At 42.6% G+C, this 27,647-nt stretch overlaps 1 protein-coding gene across 3 annotated transcripts in view; it reads right to left on the reverse strand.

Moving 5' to 3' along the window:
- The window catches only part of STK3 (serine/threonine kinase 3), a 194,667-nt gene extending 191,911 nt beyond the window's left edge, over positions 1-2,756 (reverse strand). For all 3 annotated transcript variants that reach the window (XM_080909334.1, XM_080909333.1, XM_080909332.1), the window contains exon 1: positions 2,627-2,756. Coding sequence is in view for 2 of the 3 variants with exons in the window: in XM_080909333.1 (XP_080765459.1) it covers positions 2,627-2,652 (26 nt within the window). In the remaining variant the exon portion in view is untranslated. The remainder of the gene's footprint in view (positions 1-2,626) is intronic.
- Positions 2,757-27,647: the final 24,891 nt, after the last annotated feature.

Raw genomic sequence — 27,647 nt, forward strand, 5'->3', positions numbered from 1 at the left:
CAACAGTCTAGAAGCCAGGCCCCATGCCCTGCCGTTACCCAAAGCACAGCCCTTCAGCTGCTAAAATGCTTCCACTGTCAAACAATTTTTGAAAAAGTACAACACAAAAGTGCCCAGTAGGGAGGCACTTCAAGTGTGTTGGTCCCTCTGAAGTACAGTGGTCATCTTAAAAATGAGAAGGGTGAAGGAAAAAAAAATAAAAATGAACCCACAAACGTGTTCATGGAAAATGTTGTGGAACCCAATGGTAAACTAAATAAAAGAAGGAAGGACTAGCCCCCCATGAAAAACATCAAAATGTCAACTAACAGCAGCGACTAATCGTACAGGCTTGGACGAGAACGCCCCAGATCCACCATGGAACTGCATCTGAATGCAAAGGTAGTGCTACTCCCGGCAGAACATTCCCACTGAGATGAAGAAACAGGGAGCAGAGGGATCCAGAAGGCGACGGAAAAGAAGACCGCTACATTACAGGCTTATAACACACCATTTTTGCAGCCCATTGGACTACGAGGACCTGGAGCTCTTACAGGGTTCGCTATGAGTAAAACACAAGCTACCACACAGTGCTTCGCATGAGCCTTCTATACAGCTTTGTAGAGCACATAGATTCCTGCACAACAAAATCACCCAACGAGCCTCTCAGAACAACCGCCTCAACGTTAAGTCGCAATGAGTAAATTTCACAGCAAGCAATCCGATTTCAAAAAACAGTAGCTATGCTTTATGATATCAAGGTCAGAGGGGCTACACAGAAATTCATAGGCTTCCATTTGGCAAACTCATAGTATCTTCATCTATAAAATAAGATTTTATAATCTTTCTGTAATCCAACCTACTGTACAGAGTTGTAGTGAGTATAATTATTAATCTGAAGATGCTGTAAGATAAAACACTGAGATGCTAAGATAAAAGAGCGGCAGTCTATATCTTGTGCTTTCTTCAAATGTCTTCTTGTTGGGACACCAAGAAAATTCACTAGATAAAGACACCTGTCACCAAGCCAGATCACCTGAATTTTTAGCCCCAGAACTCACAGAGTGAAAGAGAGAAACAACTTCTACAAGGTGTCCCGACTTCTACACAAGGCACCGCATAACTACACACACACACACACACACACACACACACACACACATGGGAACTCAAGGCCAAGCCGCACAACGTAAGAGGGGAACTACAAAAAAGCTAAAAGAATTTCATTTCTAGATCACAATGAGTCTTTGAGGAAATGTGAAGTTAAAAATAAGTCTGTTTTATGTGCAAGCGTGGCTTTGTAAAAAGTGTGTGTGGAACTGTCACCCACAACTTCTGATTGTCCTGGTTCACTGATGTCAAGTGCAGGCTTTTTCTTACAGCTATCATGAAACATAATTTACAGTACAGCCAACCAGCAAACATCTTTTATTTCAAGTCAGTCATTCTAGTTGGCCTGTGCCTTGGTCTCAAAGATCCCCCCTTTACTGCCCTTTCAAACAGAAAGGAAAAAAAAAAGTTTCAGGTGTTCCTCTGTTCTTGTGGAAGAGGGGAGTATCCAGGGACTATCAGAGGGCAGAAGCTCGAATCTGTTGACTAACCTGCTTCCAGGGCCCAGAAGGATAGCCTGTCCCTGCTGGGAACCTGTCCACAACCTCCCTTTTTGCATCTGAACAGATGGTTTCCAGAACCCAAGGCTCACATATCTTAATCACACAATTCACAACTGTTCTCAAGGTTCTTAATTACCCCACCTCAAGAGTCTAACACCTTACATCTAAAGACCCCTAGCTATGAAAGCACATGAAGTCTTTAACCTTCAGTACAGCACTGTCTTGGAGGGAGGTTTGTAAATTAAAAATTAAAGAGTGGGGGTAAATGTTTTACCCAGCTTTAATTATTTGATTCATTCTTGGAGAACAGGAACAGGCATTATGAACTTTTATCAGTGGGCATTTATTTAGTTTCCTAAGATCATTGAAATGATCTTATTAGTTCAAACATATTGTACACATATGCATCCAGTATGTCCAAGATTAAACATAATATATAGCGTACCAAAGTATCACTATTTTTACATGCAAAACTATATGGGGGAGGGGTTCTAACCTAACATTCCTTCTGTCTGGGATCCACCACGAATTCTTTAGAACTTGGGAGGGGGGAGGGGGAGGGGACACCTGTCACTGCAGCACATCCATAACTTTTCACACTCGGCGTGGCTATTAATACACTTTCTTCCTTAAACTGTAAGTAAGCAATCGGTCTTCCTCAGCGATTGGCTATATTATTAAGAATATTTGATCGGGGCGGCGGAGGGTGGGGGGAGAGAGAGACACAGAGAGGTGTGCATTGATGTCCTCCAGGTCCCGTGAATTTGCTTCAGACCCTCCTAGCCAACAGACCGGCGGGGAGCCCAGCGATGGCTCCCGGACTCGCGGCGCGCCAGGCCCGCGGGACGTCGGCACGGAGACTGGGCGTCCCCTCGGGGCCCCCGGCCTCGCAGAGGGACGCGGCCGACCCGCGGGCGCCTGGAGCAGGCTGCGCTCCGCGCCGAGCCGGCGGACACAGGGTCGCGGCTGGCCGGGCCTAGCGCCCCCGCCCCGCGCCGCGGCTTCCGTCCTCATCCCGCTCCCGCCGTCGTTACCTCTTGGGCGCCGGCGGCTGCTCCATGGCGGCCGGTGGCAGAAAGAGGGGCCGAATGGACCGTGAAGGCCGTAGGGAGGAGGAAAGGAGCCTGGGAGCAGCGGGCCGAACGCGGGGGACCACACCGGGAAACTCCGGGGAACTCGGACCAACTTTCCCGTCACTCCGCGGCGGATCTCCCTCCCGCTCCAGAACGCGGTTCCTCCCGGCCGCCCCGCCCCTCGGCCACGGCCAGCAGCTCGGAGCCCTGGGGAAGAGCGGGGCGGAGCAGCCAGGGTGGGCGGGGCAGAGCGGCCAGGGTGGGCGGGGCGGCCAGGGTGGGCGGAGCGGCCAGGGTGGGCGGGGCGGCCAGGGTGGGCGGAGCGGCCAGGGTGGGCGGGGCGGAGCGCGGCCCGGGAGAGAGAACCGGAGGAGGCCCGGAGGGTTGGCGGGGCGGCCAGGGTGGGCGGAGCAGCCAGGGTGGGCGGGGCAGAGCAGCCAGGGTGGGCGGGGCGGCCAGGGTGGGCGGGGCGGAACGCGGCCCGGGAGAGAGAACTGGAGGAGGCCCGGAGGGTGGGCGGGGCGGCGCCGCCAGGGTGGGCGGGGCGCGACAGGGGAAGGTGGGCGGGACCTATCACGGTCCGGAAGGGTGGGCGGGCCCTAGCGGGGCCCGGGAGAGAGAGCTTGATGCTGAGGGGAGGGTGGGCGGGGCGGAGCGCGGTCCGGAAGGGTGGGCGGGGCCAGGCGCTGATGCGACTAGGAGAGGCCACCAAAAGGAGCGCCAGGCTCAGAAAGAAGATGCCATGCTACTAGAGGGAGACTTTGTCAGCCCAAGAGCTACTCTGCTGGTGGAGGGGAGCTAGCTCGCTTGACATTTGATTCATTGCTCTAGATTCCCCAAGAGTACATGCCAATCGTCTTGTAAATCTGTTTGCAGTGTAACTTCCCTCTCTCGTCCTGGTTATAATTATTAGTTCTTATTCATTATGTCCCCCTATCCCCCAAGCCATTTGACATGTGTAACTACAGTATCGGTGCTATAGTTGTAACTATAGCAATTCTGGAAATTCTGGTTGATTTTGATTGTTTACAAGCATGATAATTACAGTCTAACGACAGAAAATATTTACTGCAGTGAACTCTAGTATACGAATTTAGAGCACCAGAGTGTTTGCTGGCTGTCCTGTTGGGTAACATGGGAAACCTGTATTTCCTTTCTTCTTGGGTCCCCGACACTGACAGCCCTAACCCCATTGTAATTTAACCCCTTACACACTCATCTGTCTACTGTTTAACAATAAAATACATACACATACCTTCTCACAACTGTACGAATGAGTTTGCTTATTGTCTTGTTTAGAATCTTCTTAAATAAGGACTGGGCGAGGTTTTCTTAGCAGTTGGAACCTTATGTATGAAGTCAATGTTGGTCAAAATGAGTATCAACGCAAACTGAATGAGAGAAAGTCTTACACACAGATTGATACCTGTTCCATCTACCCCCAAACAATAGGAACAATAAACAAACATTAAGTCATTAAAATGTCAATACTGGGCCATGAGATAGTTCTGTAAGTAAAGGCGCTTGCCACACAATGCTCATGAGTCCACAAAGTTGTCCTTGGCCCTCCACACGCTCACTGTGACACCCTTGTCCAATCTCTTGTGCACACACAAACACTTCCACACACGCGCCATGCACACACAGAGGATGACAAACTGAGTCCCTTTTAACGGTCAATAACTTGGAAACAAATGATCAGGGGAACTTCTCAAGACGCTTTCTGCTAAACCAGGAAACAATGGGGTTGGTGTGGAAGTCAGGGGAGCAAGAGGTGGGCAGGAATTTCCATAGTGATTTTTCAGTACTGAGTAATGATGTTTTAAAAACTGGCATTACTGTGTGGTTCCTTGTCTTACCAACTTTATCCTCCAGGAAGGAAGCCATCCCAGTGCCACCAAGCACAGCACAGAAGCCGGTGGCACTGGCTTATTTAATGCCCTTGCTCTGTGCTGAAGCTTTTCTTCTTAGTCTGTCAGTCACCCAACCGAAATGTGAGTCATCCGAGAGCCAAACTGTAGCATTCTCTCTCCCTGCTTGTCACATAAGCAAGTCCAGCTCTGGGCTGAGGTTTTGCTAACCCAGCTTCACTGTCCTACCTTACAGTACCAGCTTTCTGTAGTGAATGTCAACCAATACCATGCTTCCTAGCTTCCTGTAGAGAATGCGGACCAACACCTTGCTTCCCAGGCTACTTTTGTTTGGGGATAGACTTGGGAGGAAGTCAGAAAAAGATGATCATCTACTGAGGTCCCCTAAAGTGTTCCTTTCAACTTGCCTCCCTTGCCCTTGTTCCTCTGGGACTAGGGTTTGTGGTTTGAATGAGGATGGTTCACACGAACACTAATGGCTCCTGCTTTTATCAGATTGTAAACTCATCCAAGGTACCTCTGGAGACACCCTGCAATGGGGAGGGGAGTTCTTAGCAACAATTTGGGTTGTAACTTGAGAGCTGCCACACGTTACATATGGTCAGCTGAGATATTCAGAAGCCTGTAGTCCTAAGAGTATATCATGCTATTTCCCAGTTATCTCTCTTTCTCTTAAACCCTGTATTTAAAATCTTTGTTAAAAATATCTTTGGATAAATTGCAAGTCTCCTTTGAGAGGCTCACACCCACTCTCTTGGCTGTGTCTTTAATTATTTTACTGGGTGTCTTTCTTTTAATTATTAATGAAACCCAAATTCTGCTTTATATTAATTAGTTAGTACAGAATTTTTGTTTTTACATCAAAGTCAGGGAGTCTGGGCTTCCCTGAGTCTGGTTCTCTAAAAAAATATTCATCAGGCTGCTGAGAGTGACAGTGTGAAGCCATCTTTCTGTCCCTGCTGACAAGATTACAGTGTGTACCCTCATGCCTGGTTTGTACAGGATGAGTGATTGAACCAGGGCTTTGTGCATATAGGCAAGCCCTCTACCAACTAAAAGCAATCCTCAGCCCAAGAATGGCATGTTTTAGGAGGGGCCCAACCTTGCCCTACAAGCTCCTGAGCACTTCCCTTTATTGGCCAGAAGCCTGTAACAGATCCAATGGTAGCAACGACAGAGAGGAGGGATCATCAAAACCTGTTCACTCTGATTGTGGTTTCAACAGAACAAGACTAGAACAACGAAGCTGAGGTTCTCTTAATGAGAATAGAAAACTGTTATTAGGCAACAGCTTAGAACGTCTGCTTCATATAAGTTCCTAAAGCATTAGTTCCCTGGATAAGTGTTGAAGTTTGCTGTCTATTGTAACATTAAGTGCGGCCCTCCAAGAGCTGGAGTCTGCAGGTAGACCTATGACCCTGCCCCCACGTTAGTTGTGGTTGGTAAATAAAGATGCCAGCAGCTAAATGCTGGGAGAAGAAGCACAGGTAGTGTTTAGGTTTCCTGGACTTGTGATAGGAAGTGGGGGAAAAGCACTAGGAGAATTTGCAGGAGGAGGAAGAAGCAGCCAAGGGTTAGGTGAGCCATAAAAACATGGCACTGAGGACTGGCCAACTGGAGTTAAGAGTAACCCAGATGAAACACAGTAAGTAGTAAGTAATTACTCCAGGTTGTTGATAGCAAAGTAAAATCTAATAGCATAGAGGGTAGGTATCTTCCCAGCTCCTGGGCTATTTAAGGCTTATTGTAAATATAAAATTTGTGTATGTCTTTTATCAGGCAACTGAAAGTAGAGGTAGAAACCCTGGGTCAGGATTAAGTAATTAAACCCTTAGCTAGACTGACCAGAGGGTGCAGAGAGAGTATCCAAATCGACAAAAATCAGAAATGAAAGGGGAGACATAACAACAGAAATTGAGAAAATTCAGAAAATCAGCAGATGATACTACAAAAGCCTATATTCAACAAACCTAGAAAACCTAGAGGAAATGGACAATTTTCTAGACAGATACCAGGTATCAAAGTTAACTCAGGATCAGATAAACCATCTAAATAGCCCCACAATCCCTAAAGAAATAGAAGCAGTCATCAAGACCCTCCCAACCAAAAAATGCCCAGGACCTGATGGGTTTAGCGCAGAATTCTATCAAACCTCCATAGAAGACCTAATACCGATACTCTCCAAACTATTCCACAAAATAGAAACAGAGGGAACACTACCCAACTCATTCTTTGAAGCCATAGTTAGACTCATTCCCAATCCACACAAAGACCCCACACAGAAAGAGAACTTTAAATCAATTTCCCTCGTGAACTTTGATGCAAAAATACTCAATAATATTCTTGCAAACCGAATCCAAGAACACATCAAAACAATCATTCACCATAATCAAGTTGGCTTCACCCCAGGGATACAAGATTGGTTCAATATACGGAAAATGCGTCAATGTCATCTACTACATAAACAAACTCAAAGGAAAAAAAATCACAAGATTATCTCTCTAGATGCTGAGAAAGCATTTGACAAAATTCAACACCCCTTCATGTTAAAATCCTTAGAAAGTTCAGGTATTCAAGGCACATACTTAAACATAGTAAAAGCAACATACAGCAAAACAGTAGCCAACATCAAAGTAAATGGTGAGAAACTTGAATCAATCCCACTAAAATCAGGGACTAGACAAGGCTGCCCACTCTCTCCCTACTTATTCAATACAGTACTGGAAGTCCTGGCCAGAGCAGTAAAACAACAAAAAGAAGTCAAAGGGATACAAATTGGAAAAGAAGTAAAATATATCCCTATTTGCAGATGATATGATATTGTACTTAAGTGACCCCAAAAATTCCAACAAAAAACTTTTACAGCTGATAAACACTTTTATCAAAGTGGTTGGATATAAAATTAACTCAAATCAGTAGCCTTCCTCTACTCAAAGGACAAACAGGCTGAGAAAGAAATTAGAGATACCCTTCACAATAGTCTAAGAATATAAAATACCTTGGTGTGACACTAACTAAGCAAGTGAAAGATCTTTATGACAAGAACTTCAAATCTCTGAAGAAGGAAATTGAAGACCTTAGAAGATGGAAAGATCTCCCATGTTCATGGATTGGAAGGATCAACATTGTAAAAATGGCCATCTTGCCTAAAACAATCTACAAATTCAATTCAATCCCCATCAAAATTCCAATTCAATTCTTCATAGAGTTAGAAAGACCAACTTGCAAATTCATTTGGAACAAAAAAAAAAAAAAAAAACAGGATAGCAAAATCATACTCAACAATAAAAAAAAACTTCTGGGGGAATCACCACCCCTGACCTCAAGCTGTATTACAGATCAATTATGATTTAAAAAAAAAAAAACCCGCCTGGTATTGGTACAGAGACAGGCAGATAGACCAATGGAATAGAATCAAAGACCCAGAAATGAACTCACACACCTATGATAACTTGATCTTTGACAAAGGAACTAAAAACATTCCATGGAAAAAGGACAGCCTCTTCAACAAATGTTGCTGGTTCAACTGGCAGTCAGAATGTAGAAGATTACAAATCGATCCCTTCTTATCTCCTTGTACAAAGCTCAAGTCCACGTGTATGAAAGACTTCCACATAAAACCAGGTACACTGAAACTAACAGAACAGACAGTGGGAAAGAACTAGAACACATAGGCACAGGGGAAAATTTCCTGAACAGAACACCAATGGCCTATGCTCTAAGATAAAAAATTGACAAATGGGACCTCATGAAATTGCAAACCTTCTGTAAGGCCAAAGACACTGTCAAAAAGACAAAATGGCAACCAACAGATTGGGAAAAGATCTTTACCAAGCTTACATCTAATAGAGGATTAGTATCCAATATATACAAAGAACTCAAGAACTTAGACTCTAGAGAATCAAATAATCCTATTTAAAAAAAAAAAAAATGGAGCACAGAGCTAAACAAAGAAGTCTTAACCGAGGAATATCAAATGGCTTAGAAGCACCTAAAGAAATGCTCAACATCCCTAGTCATCAGAGAACTACAAATGAAAACAACCCTAAGATTCCACCTCACACCAGTCAGAATGGCTAAGCTCAGAAACTCAGGTGACAGCAGATGTTGGTGAGGATGTGGAGAAAGAGGAACATGCCTCCATTGTTGGTGGGATTGCAGGTTGGTACAACTACTTTGGAAATCAGCCTGGTGTTTCCTTAGAAAATTAGGCATAGTGCTGAGGACCTGAGTTATACCACTCCTGGGCATATACCCAAAAGTAACTCCAACATCTAACAAGGACACATGCTCACCAATGTTCATAGCAGCCTTATTTATAATAGCCAGAAGCTGGAAAGAAACCAGATGTCCTTCAACAGATGAATGGATAGAGAAAGTGTGGTACATTTACACAATAGAGTACTATTTAGCTATTTGAAAGTGAATTCATGAAATTCCTAGGCAAATGGATAGAAATTGATGCTATCATCCTGAGTGATGTAACCCAGTCAGAAAAGAGCACTCATGGTATGTACTCACTGATAAGTGGATACTAACCCCCGCCCCCAACAGAAAGCTTGGAATACCCAAGAAACCATCCACAGAACTTATGAAGCTCAAAAAGAAGGAAGACCAGAATGTGGATGCCTCAGTCCTTCTTAGAAGGGAGAACAAAACAGGGGAAGAAATACAAGGTCAATAGAGGAGCAGGGATTGAAGAAAAGATCTACAGAGACTGCCTCACCTGGAGAACCACCACATATGCAGTCACCAAACCCAAGCACTATTGCTGATGCCAGGAAGTGTTTACTGGCAGGAACCAGACATGGATGTCTCCTCAGAGGCTCTCCCAGAGTCATACAGATACAGATGAGGATGCTTGAGCTAAACATCAGACTGAACATGGGGACCCCAAAGAAAGAGCTAGAGAAAGAACTGAAAGAGCTGAAAGGTTTGCAACCTCATGAGAAGAACATCAGCAACCAGCCAAGGCTCTGAGGTGGAGAGGGTGATTGGGAGAGGGAGCACCTTCATGGAAGCAAGTTGAGGGGGAGGAGGGAGAGGAGTGGGCAGGGCAGGGTGTAACATTTAAAATGTAAATACAGAGAATATCCAATAAAATTGAAAAAAAAATTTTGCCCAATGAATGGATCATTTTCTACAGAGAAAACATCAAGAATTTTAAAAGGCACACCATACCACTAGTGCGTGAATTATGTATTGGAAGGAGAGTGAGTTGAATGTGGCTGTAGCTTCATGGATGAACACTTATCTAACATGTGTGGCTTTGGGTCCAATCACTTGTGCCTCTGTTAGACCCCCAACACTAGAACAGAAACATAAACAGGCATAAATGAGTTGTCATACATCATTTCCTTCTAATTCACCTGTACTGCCAACTCTATCAAAATATTTGTTTCATTTTTATGTATAGGAGTGTTTGACTCTCTCTCTCTCTGTGTGTGTGTGTGTGTGTGTGTGTGTACATGTACCAAAGATGTGTTTGATGCCTGCATAGGCCAGAAAGGGCAGCAGATCCCCGGAACTGGAGTTCCAAAACGTTGTGTGTTATCATGGGTGCCGGGAACCCAATCCACATGCTTTACAAATACAGCAAGTGCTCTTCTTCACAGAGCCATCTCTCTAGTTCCTAACTAGTATTTTTCTTTACAAGATAAGATGCTGATCATCTCTGTAAAGAGCAGATGCTAGAGAAATGTTTCGACAGGAAGGGATTCACTTTCCTGCTTGCTGTGTCCCTCTTGTGGATTTCTACAGCTTGGGCAGAACCTCAGGCACTTGACTCCTGCAGAAAACAACGCCACTCAGCGGTGAACCTTTTCCCACCACCACATCCTACCGCCCACCCACTAAAGCACCACAAACCCTATCAGGATGGTTCCTGGAAAATTCAGTGGACAGATTTCTAGTGACTTCTGGGTGTCCTCCAGAAGCATCCTCTCTCCTTCAGCAAAACACGCCTGTGCCCTCTGATAGGCCTCAACCTGGGACAAATGACTAACAAAGGTACATATCTAGTATATCACAGCAGACAAGGCTGCTAGGTTCTCCCAGCACCTCTCACTGTCTACCTTCAGGCTGGCATACTCTATCCTCTATGCCAAACTACTCTAACCTCCGGACTCTGCATTTGGGCATACCCACATCTTCTTATTACTGGGCATATCCAAATACCCTTAACCTCCTGGTCTCCTGGTTTTCCTCCCTCACCTCCCTCCTCTCCTCACATGGCCTGGCTCAGGGGCAAGTTCACTCTGGACTCTCCCAGATGCCCCTCTATTGCCACAGTGTCTCTAACTTGCCAGTTGCTTATTAATGATTCTCACATGGTTATTATTTATTGTAGCTCAGGCCTTATAGCTTAAGTTCATCCCCAACTAGCTCCTATATTTTCCTTTAGTTCTCGTCTGAGTTGTGCCATATGGCCTGTTACCTCTTTCTCTGGTCTACAACCCCATCAGAGACCAAGAAGAATAGACATTATGTGCATAAATAGGACATGAAGAACAAGCAGCTTCTAAAACTATAGAAATGACAGAGATTGCTGGTTCCCTGCAGTCGCCCAAGATTCCTCTGCAATGGTGGCGCATCCATCTTTGGCCTACAGGCCCAGACTATCTGATAAACTTTTTGTGAAGTAGGAATTGGGAAGGACTAGCCTACCTTGTCTTGGCAGAGCTGGGCAGTTGATTTTCCCCTTCTCCACAGTTTGAACAGCGTGCCATCAGCAGCTGAGGCAAGGGCAGTTTTAGCCTGGTGGATAACCTTGCCACATTTGAAGCAAACTCCATAGAGAGGTTCTTCGGTGCCCATCACCTTCTTAGAGGTCGACTGCGGTGCTGCCAGAAACTAAATGCCCAACTGTCACGAAAATACATGTTATTAAAACATCTGAAGTGTCGTATTCTGCAGATGTCTGGAAGTGTTTGAAGAACATCTATCGCTCTAAAATATATCTGAATAGGTAAACATAGCTTGTTTCTAGTTATTTACTATTTTCTTAACATTGAAAACTCCGACAAGAGGCCAAATAAAGCTATTAATTACCTAACCAAATTACTATCAATCATGACCACAAATTTGATTTACTAATTACTGTACACTTAGACTTTCCAAATCCTACTATATTTAGTGTTTTTAAAATCTTTTTTATTGGATACTTTATGTATTTACATTTCAAAGGTTATGCAATTTCCCGCTTCCCCCCCCCTTCCATCTTCCCTCACCCTGCTTCTGTGAAGATGTTCCCACACCCACATCATCACCCTGGCATTAACCTCCCCTGTGTAAACCAGCCTTCACAGGACCAAGGGATTCTCTTCCTATTGATACCAGACAAGGCCATCCTCTACTACATGTGCAGCTGGAGCCATGGGTCCCTCCATGTGAACTCTTTGGTTGGAAGTTTATTCCCTAGGAGCTCAGGGAGGGGGGTGTCTGGTTGGTTGATATTGTTGTTTTTCCTATAGGATTGCAAACCCTTCAGTTCCCTCAGTCTTTTCTCTAACTCCTCCACTGGGGTCTCCCTGCTCAGTCCAATGGTTACCAGCAAAAATAATCATCTGTATCAGTAAGGATCTACTAGAACCTCTCAGGAGACAGCTGTATCAGGCTCCAGTCAGCAAGCACTTCTTGGCATCAGCAATAGTGACTGGGGTTGCTGGCTGCATATGGGATGGATCCCCAGGTGGGGCAGTCTCTGGAGGGGCCTTTCCGTCAGACTCTGCTCCAAACTTTGTATTCATATTTCCTCCTGTGAATAATTTTTGCTCCACACTTTGGTCTTTCTTCTTCTGGATCTTCATCTGGTCTGTGAACTGTACCTTGAGTATTCTGAGATTTTGAGCTAACATCCACTTATCAGGGAGTGCATACCAGGTGTGTTCTTTTGTGATTGGGTTGCTTCACTCAGGATAATATTTTCTAGTTCCATCCATTTGCTTAGGAATTTCATGAAGTCATTGTTTTTAACTGAGTAGTACTCCATTATGCAAATGTACTACATTTTCAGCATTTTATTACTCTGTTGAAGGACATCTGGGTTCTTTCCAGGTCTGGCTATTATAAATAAGGTTGCAATGAATGTAGTGGAGCATGTGTCCTTGTTGTATGTTGGAGCATCTTTTGGGTATATGTCCAGGAGTGGTATAGCTGGGTCCTCAGGTAGTACTATGTCCAGTTTTCTAAGGAACCACCAGACTGATTTCCAGAGTGGTTGTACCAGTTTACAACCCCACCAACAATGGAGAAGTGTCCCTCTTTCTTCACATCCTCGCCAGCATCTGCTGTCACCCGAGTTTTTGATCTTAGCCATTCTGACTGGTGTGAGGTGGAATCTCAGGGTTTTGATTTGTATTTCCCTGATGACTAAAGATGTTAAACATTTCTTTAGGTGTTTCTTGGCCATTCAGCATTCCTCAGTTGAAACTTCTTTGTTTAGCCCTGTACCACATTTTAAAAAATAGGGTTAGTTGGTTCTCTGGAGTCTAACTTGTTGAGTTCTTTGTATATATTGAATGACACCCCTCTATCCAATGGAAGATTGATAAAGTGCTTTTTCCACTTTATTGGTTGCCATTTTGTCCTATTGACAATGCCCTTTGTCTTACAGAAGCTTTGCAATTTTATGAGGTCCCATTGTTAATTCTTGATCTTAGAGCATAAGCCATGGTGTTCTGTTCAAGAAATTTTCCACTGTGTCTGTGTTCAAGGCTCTTCTCCACTTTCTCTTCTGTTAGTGTCACTGGACCTGGTTTTATGTGGAGGTCTTTGATCCAGTTGGACTTGAGCTTTGTACAAGGAGATAAGAAAGGATCAATTTGCATTCTTCTACATGCTGACCACCAGTGGAACCAGCACCATTTCTTGAAAATGCTGTCTTTTTTCCACTGGATTGTTTTTTCTCTGTTGTCAAATATCAAGTGACTGAAGGTGTATGGGTTCATTTCTGGGTCTTCAATTCTTATTCCATTGATTGACCTGCCTGTATCTGTATCAATATCAGGTAGTTTTTAATTACAATTGCTCTGTAATACAGCATGAAGTTGGGGATTGTGATTTCCCCAGAAGTTCTTTTATTTTTGAGAATAGTTTTCAATATCCTGGGTTTTTTGTTATTCCAAATGAATTTGCAAATTTTTCTTTCTAACTCTATGAAGAATTGAGTTGGAATTTTGATGGGGATTGCGTTGAATCTGTAGATTGCTTTTGGTAAGATGGCCATTTTTACTATATTAATCCTGCCAATCCATAAGCATGGGAAATATTTCTATCTTTTGAAATCTTCTTTGATTTTTTTCTTCAGAGACTTGAAGTTTTTCTAATACAGATCTTTCCCTTCCTTGGTTAGAGTCACAAGGAATAACAAAAAAACAAGGATATTGAAAACTATTCTCAACAATAAAAGAACTTCTGGGGAAATCATAATCCCCAACTTCATGCTGTATTACAGAGCAATTGTAATAGAGTCCAAGGTATTTTATATTGTTTGTGACTATTGTGAAGGGTGTTGATTCTCTAATTTCTTTCTCAGCCTGTTTTGTCTTTTGAGTAGAGGAAAGCTACTGATTTGTTTAAGTTAATTTTATATCCAGCCATTTTGCTGAAGTTGTTTATCTGATTTAGGAGTTCTCTGGCAGCTCTTTTACTAGTCCTTTAAGTTGGGAATGTTTGTTCTTTTTTATACCAATTATTCTCAGGTTTGGTCTTCAAACTGAGTCTTGGATTTCCTGGATGTTTTTGCTTAGGAGCTTTTTGCATTTTCATTGACTGCTTTGTCAATGTTTTCTGTGGTATTGTCTGCACCTGATATTCTCTCTTCTATCTCTTGTATTCTGTTGGTGATGCTTGCATCTGTGATTCTTTATCTTTTTCCTGGGTTTTCTATCTCCAGAGTTGTCTCCCTTTGTGATTTATTCATTGTTTCTATCTATATTTTTGGATTCTGAATGCTTTTGTTCAATTCCTTCTCCTGTTTGGCTGATTTTTATGTTTCCTCTTTAAGGGTTTCTACCTGTTTACCTTTGTTGTCCTGTATTTCTTTAAGGGAGTTATTATGTCCTTCTTAAAGTCCTCAAACATCATCACAGTTGTGATTGTAGATCAGAATCTTTCTTTTCAGATGTGATGGGGTATCCAGGACTTGCTGTAGTTGGGGAACTGGGTTCTCATGATGCCAAGTAACCTTGATTTTTGTTGCTTGTGTTCTTGTGCTTGCCTCTCACTGTGTGTTTATCTCTAGTGCTACCTGCCCTAGCTGTCACTACTGGAGCCTGTCCTACTTGTGATCCTAATTTGTCAAAACTCCTCAAAATCCAGATATCTCAGTGATCCTGTGATTTTGGGATCCTGTGATCCTGGGTGTGTCAGAGCTTTGGGGAGTCAAGCTTTCTCTGGGTGTTGCAGTACTGGGTTGGTAGGCCAGATTCCTGAGTTTGCTCCGGGCACAGATACAAGCTGGAAGGAACCCGTGTCTGTGGCTAGGTGGGACTTTGTGCTTTCCTGGTTCCTGGAGGGTTGAAGTTATGCTAGGTGTTGGGAAAGACATTGTAGCCTCAACTGTAACCTTGATTATGTCAAAGCTCTAGTGCTCCTAGGTGTGTCTGATCATCTGAGAGTTGACCTTCCTCTGTGATTCTGTGTTCCTGTGATCCTGGGCATATTAGAGCAATTGAATGATGGGCTTCCTCTGGGTGTTGTGGGATTGGGTGTGGAACCAGCACTCAAGGTCTGCTCAAGGCTTTAGATGTTTTGCTGTGTAAAACAACTCTCTCTGCATATTGAGAGTCAGTTACTATATAGAGATTCAGGAAAATACAATAAGACCATCACAAGCACATACAGCTCTAATATTTTACTTGAATTATAAGGGCTCTGAGACAATTTACTTATTATTCCTGACTTATAACCTGCCTTTCCTGATTCATTTGCATCAGTATAGAATGTGGGAACTCCAGAAATTGATGACCCCATCTACTATATCCAGTTAGTTCTTTTATAAATCAAAATATTTTACTTTTGGTACATCTGTTGTTAATATCTCATAATAATAATAATAATAATAATAATAATAATAATGCAAGCTATGTGCAACCTATGTGCATTTTCTTCCCACAATGAGGCAATATCAGAATTGCTAAAATGCACCACAATTTCTGCTGGGTATATTCTTGCTAATTGATGAGGTCTTATTTTTCCTCTCAGTGTCAATTTAGAAATCTTTTCTACATACGTCTTTAATTTTTTTTTTTTACTTTGTGTGCCAAAAATATCAATTCTTAGATATTATCTTCTCTCTGCATGAGAATTCCTGTGGAAGAATGAGTGGAAGGCAAAATAACCAAAATATAATTCAGATTTGGATCTAAGTCATAAGCATGCGTATCCTGCAATTTCTCCCAGAACTGATTTCTTTCTGGGTTCTGCTAACCATTTAATTGTACTATTGAAGTCCAAGTCATCCTGTAAGGTTTAAATTAGTTACTTAGCTCTTGAGTAGTTAATCCAATTATGGTATGTAGCCAATTAATATCTCTCAACAATTTTTGAAAACCATTAAGCATTCCTAATTGATCTCTCTTGTGTACTCTTTGTGGTCATATTTTCTATAGACCTATTTTTATATCCTAGATAATTAATAGAATTTCCTTTTGTATCTTTTTCCTGTGCAGTATATAATCTCCAACAAAACAAAATTCTGTTTACTTAATCAAGCATTTTTCATTTTTCTTTCTTACTTTCCTTATTCTATTTCTTTTCCCAAAACAAGGTTTCTCTGTGTAACAGCGTGGATGTCCCATAACATGATTTGTAGAATGAGATGGTCTTGAACTCACAGAGATCCACGTGCCTCTGCCTCCCAAATGCTGGGATTAAAGAAGTGTGCCATCGTGCCCAACTTCATGCATTCTTTCTAAGGTATCTCTGTCTGAATCATCCAGTAAGATGTCATCAATATAATGATAAATTTTAGACTGAGGAATCTGTTTACAAATTGGTTCTAACAGCTGTTGTAAAAAATATTGTCCCAATGTTTAACATTCCTTGTGGTAAGACATTCCAATGATACCTCTTTCCTGGACAATTATTATTTTAAATAGATATTAAGAAAACAAGCCTTTCCCTACCATGCTCATTCAAAGGGATTGTTAAAAGGCAATCTTTTAAATCAATTACAATCGTAGTCCATGACTTAGGTAGTAAAGAAGGCCATGGAATTTCAGGCTATAAAGAGCCCATTGGACAAATAATCTTACTCATGGCCCTTAAATCTGTTACCAAACTCCATTTTCATGATTTATTTACTTTTCTTTCTTTTTTTAAATAACAAACAAAGGGGAATTTCATAGGCAGATTCTTCAATATGTTGAGAATTTAGCTGCTCCTGTATTGGCTGTTCTAGTATCTGTAATTTTTCTTTTGTCATAGGCCACTGTGCCACCCATAAAGGTGTGTCGGCCATTTTAAAGGTAGGGAATTTGGTCCATTTGAAAGACCAACACCTGTTGTGTTCCGCTTATGGACAAACTGAACAGTCTGTGATTATTCTTGATTACACATTTCAATATTTTGTCAGAAGCATTCTTCATTTTATGGTTTATTTCTGAAAAATGAAGGAATGCTAATCTGTCTTCCATTGCTACAACCAATCATGTCCCCTTAAATTTGTGGCTACATTAGCCACATGTGGCTTTAATTTTCCCATCTGACATTCTGGATCTATGCACTGAAGCTATCTCACATATTGTTTTACCTGAGATAAAGTTCTAACCCTAGAAACTGAATATCTACTTCCTAAGGAAGCCATTCTGAAAGCTAGAGCTAAGTGAAATTATTGTCACATGCCCTATGTCTACCAAACCTATTTCAATATCATTTTCAAATACTATTGGTTTTGACCTCTGATCATCTATAGTAGTTTGCTAAAACACTTGGGTTGTTTTATTGTTGTTGTTTTTGTTTTATTTTTTGATCTCTCCTGAGATATATGGGGATGGATTACTAAATTACTCTTAAGACATTTTATAGCCATAATCTAACATTGGTAGAAATCTTTACACTTTGGTACAGAATTGAAGTTATATTTTTTTATATTGGCACAAAATTTATATATGGATACAAAGTTTTCATTGTTATAAATCTTTGTATATTGATACAAAATTTTAAATTAATTGTTTTATTCTTAGAGAGGTATTGTGAAGATACAATTCATTTAAGAATACAAGGCTTACACCTCTAGTAGAAAGACGGGGCATCAAGTGGAGGGATGGGGTTGTCATCCCACAGTCAAAACGTCTGACCCAGAATTGTTCATGTCTGAAAGAATGCCAGGGACAAAAATGGGGAAGATCCTGGAAAAAAGGGGGTCCAGTGACAGACCCAAATTGGGATCCGGCTGAAGGGGAGGCTCCAAGACCTGACACTGTTACTGATGCTATGGTGTGTTTACAAAAGGGGGCCTATCATGGCTGCCCTCCAAAAGACCCAACAAGCAGCTGAAAGAGTCAGATGCACACACTTACACAAAACTAACGTATAGATGCTAGGGACCCCTGTGGTTGAATTAGGGAAAAGCTGGAAGAAGCTGAGGAGGAGGGAGACTGAAGATAATGTCTTTATGCAGGAAGGCAGGTACATTGGGCGAGAAGGATGGATGGAAACAGAATTTTAGAAGGAGGAGAAGGAGCCGGAGTGAGAGGAAGCAGCTGGGAGCAACATGGAGGCAGATGTTAAAATTCTTCTTTGTGCATAGATACAGGTTGTTGTGAATATTTTTAAGGAATGGATGTGTACAGGATTTTGTACTGTCTAGATGGGAAATTATATCATATCAATTGGATCAGAGGTTGTTATGTGGTGTGTTCTTTCATAGGACAACTTAATTGAGTTCTAGAGAAGGTGCCAAACCTGTCATGGAATTGGGATGTGTGAGCCTGGTGTGGTGACAATCTGCCAAGGGAATTGTGAGGATAGCACTGTGTCAAGGTGCCATACTGGAATGGCTCACAGACCACCCGAGTCAGAATGTACCCTGGGGCCAGCATGGGAGCCACCACCTAGATCAGAGAGAGCAAGGGGCATGTGGAGTGGTACACACATGACCAGCTGACTTAACTAACTTGAACCTCTGAGATCTCTCAGACACCATACCATCAGCCAGGCAGCATACACTAGCTTACATGAGGCCCCCAACACACACACAGCAGAGGACCACCTGGTCTGGCCTCAGTCAGAGAACATGCACCCAACCCTCAAGAGTCTTGAGGCCCCAGGGAGTGGAGAGGTCTGGTGGGTGAGGTTGGGAACATCCTCTTGCAGACGGGGGCAGAAGTATGAAATGTGGAACATCCAGAGTGTAGACCAAAAAGGGGATAAGTCTGGACTGCAAAAAAGATTGAGTAAATAAAATAATAATAATAATAATAAAGAATACAAGTCTTAAATCCAGATCTTCTAGTAGCTGCTAGTACAAATCTTTAGGAACATTAATTACTACAAGTTAATGGTCAACTAGGAAACTCATGGTAATATCAGATTTTGATTTAATTACAATGAAGTGTTTTCAATATTATTTAAATAGTAAATAGCTAAAAGTAGTCAAGGCTTAACGGTTCAGGTGTACTTTCATAGATAGTCTTGCAAAGCATCAGAGAGCCACAGAAATGACATTTAACATTATCCCATTATCAACCAGGAGACATGTCTGCTCCCGACAGTCCCCACCCACTACAAAGACGACACTGAGCATCCTAACCTCCATATGCAGTTGCTCCAGCTGTGGCAAGGTAGCCACTGGGCAAGAATTGTCCTAATTCATCTACATACAAAAATGCTGTCCAGGAAAGGACACATGATATGGGATAGTTGACAGATTAGCTCTGCCAAAACAGAGTAAGCTGGTCCTTCATAGTTCCCGCTTCACTTAAGGTGTGTCAGATCATTATGCACCAGAAGACTGAGGGCAGATGCTTCAGTGGTATAAGGAATGTTGGCAACTGTCCAGGAAAAAGCCAGTTGTTTCTACACATTTCTTTGTGTTTCCTACCTATCCAGGTAATATTTAATTCTTTCTCAGATCTCTGACATGGTCGAAGACTAGTTATAGTTCCATAACTGAAGTTGTTGAGCATTCAGGAAGCTGCTCCAGATTTAAAAGGGTGATTTCCAGATGGCAACGAAAGTTTAACATCCAACACATATGAGGTACAGAATTATAAACCCTTTAAGTCAGAATAGTTGACAAAGCACTTATCTAAATTGCCAAATATGATGGACTGGATGTTATAAATGTATATTATATTTACAGTTTACATAACTGTTATATTTATGTTCAATGTATATCTGAAAGAAAAGAGCCTTTTTAACTGGACAAAAAGAGGGAAATGTAGCTGCTTGTATTATGAATGCTAAACATGTCCTCCAAAAACTGTTTGCATGAGAGGGTTTCTACAGCTTCTGGGAATATGTCCCCATTTAATTTTGATTGGTTAATAAAGATACCAGTGGCCAGTAACTGGGGAGGAGAGACAGAGGGAGGATTTGGGGTTCCTGGTATTAAGACTGTGAGGAAGCAGGGGGAGGGAAGCTCTACCATGTTTTAGGAGAGCATGGGAGAGGAGAGACACAGAGGCCACCATGGGTGGAGAAACAAGGAGAGGGCCCCGGGCTCTGGGCCAAGAAAGCGCTGACTGGAGGACTGCTCAGTTGTTTGGAGCAGTCGAGACTGTACATATTAGTAAGTGGTAACTTGGAGTTATCAGCAGCAAGGAGGTTGGGCAGTTGTCAATCTATTGTGATCTTTAAGGCATATTGAAATATAAAGGCTGTGTGTGTGTGTGTGTGTGTGTGTGTGTGTGTGTGTGTGTGTGTGTGTTTCATTCAGGAACGTAAACCACTGAGTCAGGAAGCAACCCCTGGTCAGGATTTATTAGAATAATAATTCTACAGTGCTGATCTTTCCTTCAGAGGTGTAATTGCCTTTCCTCATGTGGAATTAGCATTCTCAAAAGCCAATTAATACTTGTCTAGTTTCTGAATCTGGTATTCTTCTATTTACAACTGAAGTCAGTCTCTGTAGGGAAAAAAAGTCAGCGATGCTTACTTGAGACTTTGTATACTTTTAATACATGGCTCAGACCTGTTTCCTGTATCTTCAACCTTGTCTCAAGCACTTAAAGCTGCTGCATGACACAGCACCAAGGTGGCATCACAGTACTCAACCTGCATTTGTCCCTCAGCATGTGGGCCTTCACTCCCCAACTGATCCTCTGAAATATTGATACCTCTAGTCCAATTTCACTCTTCTATCTCCTTAGCTTAGTTTTCCCTGCCAGGAAAACCACTGTAACTGAAGAACAGGTTCTAATATTGTCTTTGTCATATCTTTCCAGTCTTGGGGGATTACTCTATTTTGAATTGTCCAAGAATGTCATATCTGCTTCATAAATGGTGAAGGCTACCATATAAAATGGCAGCTTCTTTTAAAAAACCTAGCATTTTAGAAATCCAGCATTTCTGCAGGATGCCATCCAAATTCTTTATAAGCTTGGGGGTGCCTATTGTCTGCTGGCATTTGCTAAGCTTGGTTTCCTAATGACTTTTGGCTGACCTTCGATTTCATTATACAGTGGTGCAGAAGGCTCTGGCCTTAGTTCCTCTGCCTCTGTCTGAGTATTTTCTTTCCTCAGTTGTATTTGCAAGTCATTCTATTTTTTTTTTAAGATTTATTTATTTATTATATATGAGCACACTGTAGCTGTCTTCAGACACACCAGAAGAGGGCACCAGACCTCATTACAGATGGTTGTGAGCCACCATGTGGTCGCTGGGATTTGAAACAGTACCTCTGGAAGAACAGTCTGTGCTCTTAACTGCTGAGCCATCTCTCCAGCTCCCTAATTTTTCTTGTAAGGCTTATCAATCCACTTTTCATAGCCTCCACCCCCCCCCCAAAGTCTCTAAAGCCTTTTTCTTTAAGAGGACACAGGAACCAAGATCAGTTGGGTCATTTATCTTTACATTTTCTGTTTTCTATTTTAAGCCTTCTAAGGTAGCACTAGGATCTTGCTACCCTGTGTTATATTTTCCATCATTACATGGCTTATTCCTTTTGATACCACCTAACTCTTTAAGGACTTCCCAGGTATCTCACCAAGTCTGATGACTTCTCAGCTTTTCCTGCCTTTTCTCTGAGTCTGGGTGGAATTAAAGAATTTTCTGCCAGATTTTTGCCCATGTTGTATGCTTACTGCCTGTTTTCTGTCTGATTTCTCTCTTCGTGTATTTTTGTTGGTGTGCCTCCTGCCACACCAAGCTTCTTCACCCCACTGGCCCTCTCCTGCACCTTCTGACACTTAACTAGCACATGGTTGGTACTGGCTGATGGCTCTGCCCCAACCATTCTGCTAACAGGGAAGAGGCAGTTCTGCTGTTCCACTCCCAGGGCAGCCACTTGGAGAAAGTTTGACTTCTGTGCACTGGGACCTATTTTGCTCATGGTACCACCAGCTCATGAGCTGTCTTCCATCCAACTCTGGCTGCAGTCACTGGCTGCCTGCAACACTGTTCCTTAGAGCAGCAACACTATTCCTTAGAGCAGTAACACTGTTCCTTAGAGCAGCAACACTATTCCTTAGAGCAGCAACACCATTCCTTAGAGCAGCAACACCATTTCTTAGAGCAGCAATACTATTTCTTAGAGTAGCAACACTGTTTCTTAGAGTAGCAACACTGTTTCTTAGAGCAGCAACACCGTTTCTTAGAGCAGCAACACCGTTTCTTAGAGTAGCAACACTGTTTCTTACAGTAGCAACACTGTTTCTTAGAGTAGCAACACTGTTCCTTAGAGTAGCAACACTGTTTCTTAGAGCAGCAACACTGTTTCTTAGAACAGCAACACTATTTCTTAGAGCAGCAACACTGTTTCTTAGAGTAGCAACATTTATTTTAGAGCAGCAACACCATTCCTTAGAGCAGTAACACTGTTCCTTAGAGCAGCAACACTGTTCCTTAGAGCAGCAATACTGTTCCTTAGAGCAGCAACACTATTCCTTAGAGCAGCAACACCATTTCTTAGAGCAGCAATACCATTTCTTAGAGTAGCAACACTGTTTCTTAGAGTAGCAACACCGTTTCTTAGAGCAGCAACACCGTTTCTTAGAGCAGCAACACCGTTTCTTAGAGTAGCAACACTGTTTCTTACAGTAGCAACACTGTTTCTTAGAGTAGCAACACTGTTCCTTAGAGTAGCAACACTGTTTCTTAGAGCAGCAACACTGTTTCTTAGAACAGCAACACTATTTCTTAGAGCAGCAACACTGTTTCTTAGAGTAGCAACATTTTTTTTAGAGCAGCAACACCATTTCTTAGAGCAGCAACACTGTTTCTTAGAGTGGCAACACTGTTTCTTAGAGCAGCAACACTGTTTATTAGAGTAGCAACACTGTTTCTTACAGTAGCAACACTGTTTCTTACAGTAGCAACACTGTTTCTTAGAGTAACAACACTGTTTCTTAGAGCAGCAACACTGTTTCTTAGAGTAGCAACACCGTTTCTTAGAGTAGCAACACTGTTCCTTGGGCTGGCTTGTGTTCCCACTGCCATTGTTACCAGTCCCAGGGATGTTGGTTGCCCTCCCCACTGAGCCATCATCATGCAGTGGGCAATGGCCAGGAGTCCTGCCGACCTGCCCCAACTCTAGGATGTCACTGGGCCAGTGTGAAGGCAGGCATTTCTCTGGTGGGCAAGCCATCCTGCAAGATGCAGCTTGAGAAGTTGCTTACCTGCAGGGCTGTGCTCCTGGTCTCCTGCTGCTCACAGGCCCCACTCCAGTACAGCCGGCCTTGCTACTCAGCTCTTAGGCTCTTAGGGGAGCTGCCCTCCACACAAGATACTTTGGTTTCCCTCTCCATAAAGCCTGCCTTTGAAGCTGTATCACTAATCAGCTGCCTCTGGCTCTGAGACACGCTCCTTCCCTACCTTCCCTCTGGAAAGTCTCAGGCTCTAAGCTTGGATTTCTAGCCTCAGTTACATTGTATTAATCATCACCCTATCAGCTACCCACTAATGGCACTGAGACAATTATTATGTAATATAGCTCAGTCTCATTCCGGACTAGCTCCTCTGTCTTCATCCAAGTTCTTCCATGTGGCCTCTTGTCTTCAGTCCCAGAACCTGTTTCTTCCTCTGCATGGGGCAGATGAATCTCTGTGCCTCTCTCTCTTCCCCAGAGTTCCTCTCTCTGCCCAGAAGACCCACTTATCCTCCCCTGCTTTGCTATAGGCCGTTCAGCTCCTTATTAAACCAGTCATAAGGCGATGAAGAAGATGTTTACGAAACACTGAGACAGATGATGCTCCACAATTCCAAGCCCGGCCTGGACTCAAATCTCTGCTGGTACAGAACTCATCATTTGAATGACAACCTTTATGGTCCAAGAGGGATTATCCCCTGGCTGTGTTTTCCCTTTTATCTATGATAACTTTTCTCCAGCATTGCCTAGGAGCAGCCACATCCTTGCTTTAAATTTCTGTTTTCCATTCACCCTCCTCAACATGGGGCTCAGTGCTGGGGGCGTGGGTTTTGGATGCCTTATGTAGAATATTGTTTGTTCATTGCGTGTGCTGTTTTTTTTTGTCTGTGTGCACTGCCATGACAAGACACCGTAACTGCAGGGCTAGAAACTACAGTGACTCCTTTCTTAAAGCTCTTGCATCCAGGAAGTCTATAATTGAAGCTTTCTTGAGGACCACTTTATAATCCGCCAGGTCCTTTCTTTGGTCCGCCCATGACACAGTAGGTGAGGAGATTCCTCCTGCCTTTTTAATGGGCACTGATCCTTTCTATGAAGGCATAACCTAACTATTTTCCAAACACCTCTCTCATGGATGTGACAAATATCCAGCCAAAGCAAACTAAGGCAGGAAAGATTTTGACTCATAGTTCAAGGAAACAGTAAATCATGGCAGGTGAATGAAAAATGAGAACATGGCCGCTCTAAGGCATGGCTGAGACAAAGGGTGTTATTGTAGGTATGACTGAGTTTACAGCCAGAGGCATCTGGAAGAGTCCAGACTGAACCAGGCCCTGAAGGAGCACAAGAAAGGAGGAGGAAGAGGAGAAGAGAGAAAAGAGAGCCAAGACAGTGTGGCCAAAATGGCAGGTTTGTACAGGAAAAAGAAGCTGGGTGGGTGTGAAGTCCTGGGCTGGAGAGGTTTAGGGTAGAGGTAGGGTAAGAAGTGCTTGGGAAGAGCCACAGGGACTGAGGCCAATAGACACCATGGTTAGCCATTGTCCTGGGTTTCTCTAGGGCCTGACAGCAGGGAAGGCATGTAGCCATCACCGGCCTGCAACTTCCTGTGTAGCTCAGGCTGGCCTCCAACTTGTAATGACCTTCCTGCCTCTCAGCCCTGGGTTCTAGGATCACAGGCATGCACCTTCTGACCTGGTCTCTATGTTGCCTTAGGAAAGCAAATACTGATGACTTGTAATCAGTTCATAACCTATTTTAAATGTGGGAAGTATTTTTTTATAGAAAAAATAGATTTAATGCTAGAAAAGTGTAGACCATAGCCTTTGGTGTATAGCATCACCCAAGTGCAATAATTTGCCAAGTCCTAGCAATGATTCTTAAAAGAAAATAAATAACATTGTATATTTCAGCTTATAAGCCATGGCATGTTTCAAATATGAAAAGAATCAATTTAATAATAAAACTAGTTAAATATTAGCAGGGAAGGATATCCTTTCAAGCTTAACAAGGCATTAACTTACTAAGAGAAACTGCTTGATAGGTTATTTCTCCACTGGTTAAATGAGCCTGTTCAAACCAGATTAGATTATATTTAAAAGGCAGGTTTATTGGGAAGCTGCTCTCAGACAGGCAAGTTCACTGACGTGGGCAAGGGAAAATCATCATTGGGAAGGTGGGTTAGGAAAAGGAGAGAGAAAGAGGGGAAGGGCAAAAGGTACATGTGCACACACATACACACACACATACACACACACACACAGAGAGAGAGAGAGAGAGAGAGAGAGAGAGAGAGAGAGAGGAGAGAGAGGGAGGGAGGGAGGGAGAGAGGGAGGGGGAGAGGGAGGAGAAGGAGAAGAAGAAGAAGAAGAAGAAGAAGAAGAAGAAGAAGAAGAAGAAGAAGAAGAAGGGAAGAGAAAAGAGACGAAGAAGAGAAGAAGACAGAGAGCAAGGCCAAAATGTCTGGATTATATAGGGAAGAACCTCTGGGGTAAGAGCAGCTCGGATAATAGGAATATGGTCATCCATTAGTTTGAGACTCAGCCAGATACCAAAAGTTCTCATCATGGTAGTTATATGGAATATCTCTGATGATGGGATCTACCAGGAGGCTTTTAACTTAAGAAGCAAATCCCAGACCTACTCTGACATGCTTGGGATTGTCATGAAAAATACCCTATGTGCCTATTGACTGTGAAGATGCCACAAAAACCTACATCACCAACACCTACTGAGTACTAAGAGCTTTCTACACATTTTCTTAATTTTCATCATCTGGTTTCTATGCATATTGCTTTGGAAGCCATTCCCAGTTCATACAGCAATCAAACTCTTTTATTTACCTATCTATTTGTTTATTTATTATACATAAGTACGCTGTAGCTGTCTTCAGACACACCAGAAGAGGACATCAGATCCCATTACAGATGGCTGTGAGCCACCATGTGGTTGCTGGGAATTGAACTCAAGACCTCTGGAAGAGCAGTCAGTGCTCTTAACCACTGAGCCATCTCTCCAGCCTGTTATTTTGTCTTTTTTTTTTTTTTTTTTTTTTTTTTTTTTTTTTTTTTTTCAGAGCTGAGGACCGAACCCAGGGCCTTGCACTTGCTAGGCAAGCGCTCTACCACTGAGCTAAATCCCCAACCCCAGCAAGCAAACTCTTTCTGGACTAGAACATGAACTATGAACCCCTGAGTTGAAGAAAGGGGAGGTCACATGAAAGGTGGAAAAAATATATTGCTTCACAATTCTAAGATGAGAAACATGCAAACACCCAAAGATAGGGTAAACCCGATATATCTGTCATGCTGTGTTTTCAATGGGATCCTGCCTGAAAAATAAAATGGAAAAAGAACTTCCAGAGATTGTTGTCAATACCTGCATTGAATATCTAATGAGTAAAGAACATTGTTGCTGTGGTTTATATCCAAATGACCCCAAGGCTATGTACTAAAGGGTTAATTAGTCCCTGAATGATGCTATTGGGAGGTTGTGGAACTTTTAAGGGGTAAGGCATTGTGGGAAATCTGTGGGCCATTGGTGGCACAGCCTTGAAGGGGACACTGGGACCCCGACTCCTTTTTTGCCTTTCAACAATCCCTGGCCATGAAGGAAGGGTTTAGCTACATTCTGCATTCCCACTGTAATGTACTATCTCAGAATAGATCCAACGATCATGGGCTGAGTTATCGTTATAAACTCACAATAATCTTAGTTGTCAACTTTATTGGATCCAAAGTAAACTAGAAGACATACCTCTAGGCGACTTTTTAAAGTGTTTCCTGGAAGGCCTAACTGAGAAGGGACAACCCCGTGTGTTTGCCCTGCCTCTCTTCACCCTTGTTGGTAAGTGCATCTACCAGACATCATTTGCTGCTGCTGTGGTTGCTGCTACCACCTGCTCACTGACATTAGCACCTAGCTTCTGGAGGAAAGAGAACCTACTCCCTCAAGTTGTTCTTTGCCCTTCATTATGTGTACCATGAAAACACGTGTCCCCCCACATATAGATAAAATAAATAATTCTAAAAAATAAGTTGATTCATAAGAGACATTTTTATATATCTATTTAGAAGTATACCTTATTATTCATAAAGACCTTCTAATCATAAATTTTTATCATCTTTCAAAATAAAAATACATACATGCTTTGACAAGCAACCTCAATTTCAGAAATAATTTTAATGAAAAACATACATATAAGCAAAAAAATAGATGAACGTGTGCTTTATTTTTACCATTATCTGACTCGGGAAGGAAACTAGAAATAATGTTAAGGGAAATGGCTAAAGAGATTATGAAATGGACACATATATATTAGAAAAGGGGAAGTGGTTGTGATTGAAATGACCCTTTGTTGACA

Source organism: Micromys minutus (genome assembly GCF_963924665.1).
Source record: "Micromys minutus genome assembly, chromosome: 33".
Lineage (NCBI taxonomy): Eukaryota > Metazoa > Chordata > Mammalia > Rodentia > Muridae > Micromys > Micromys minutus.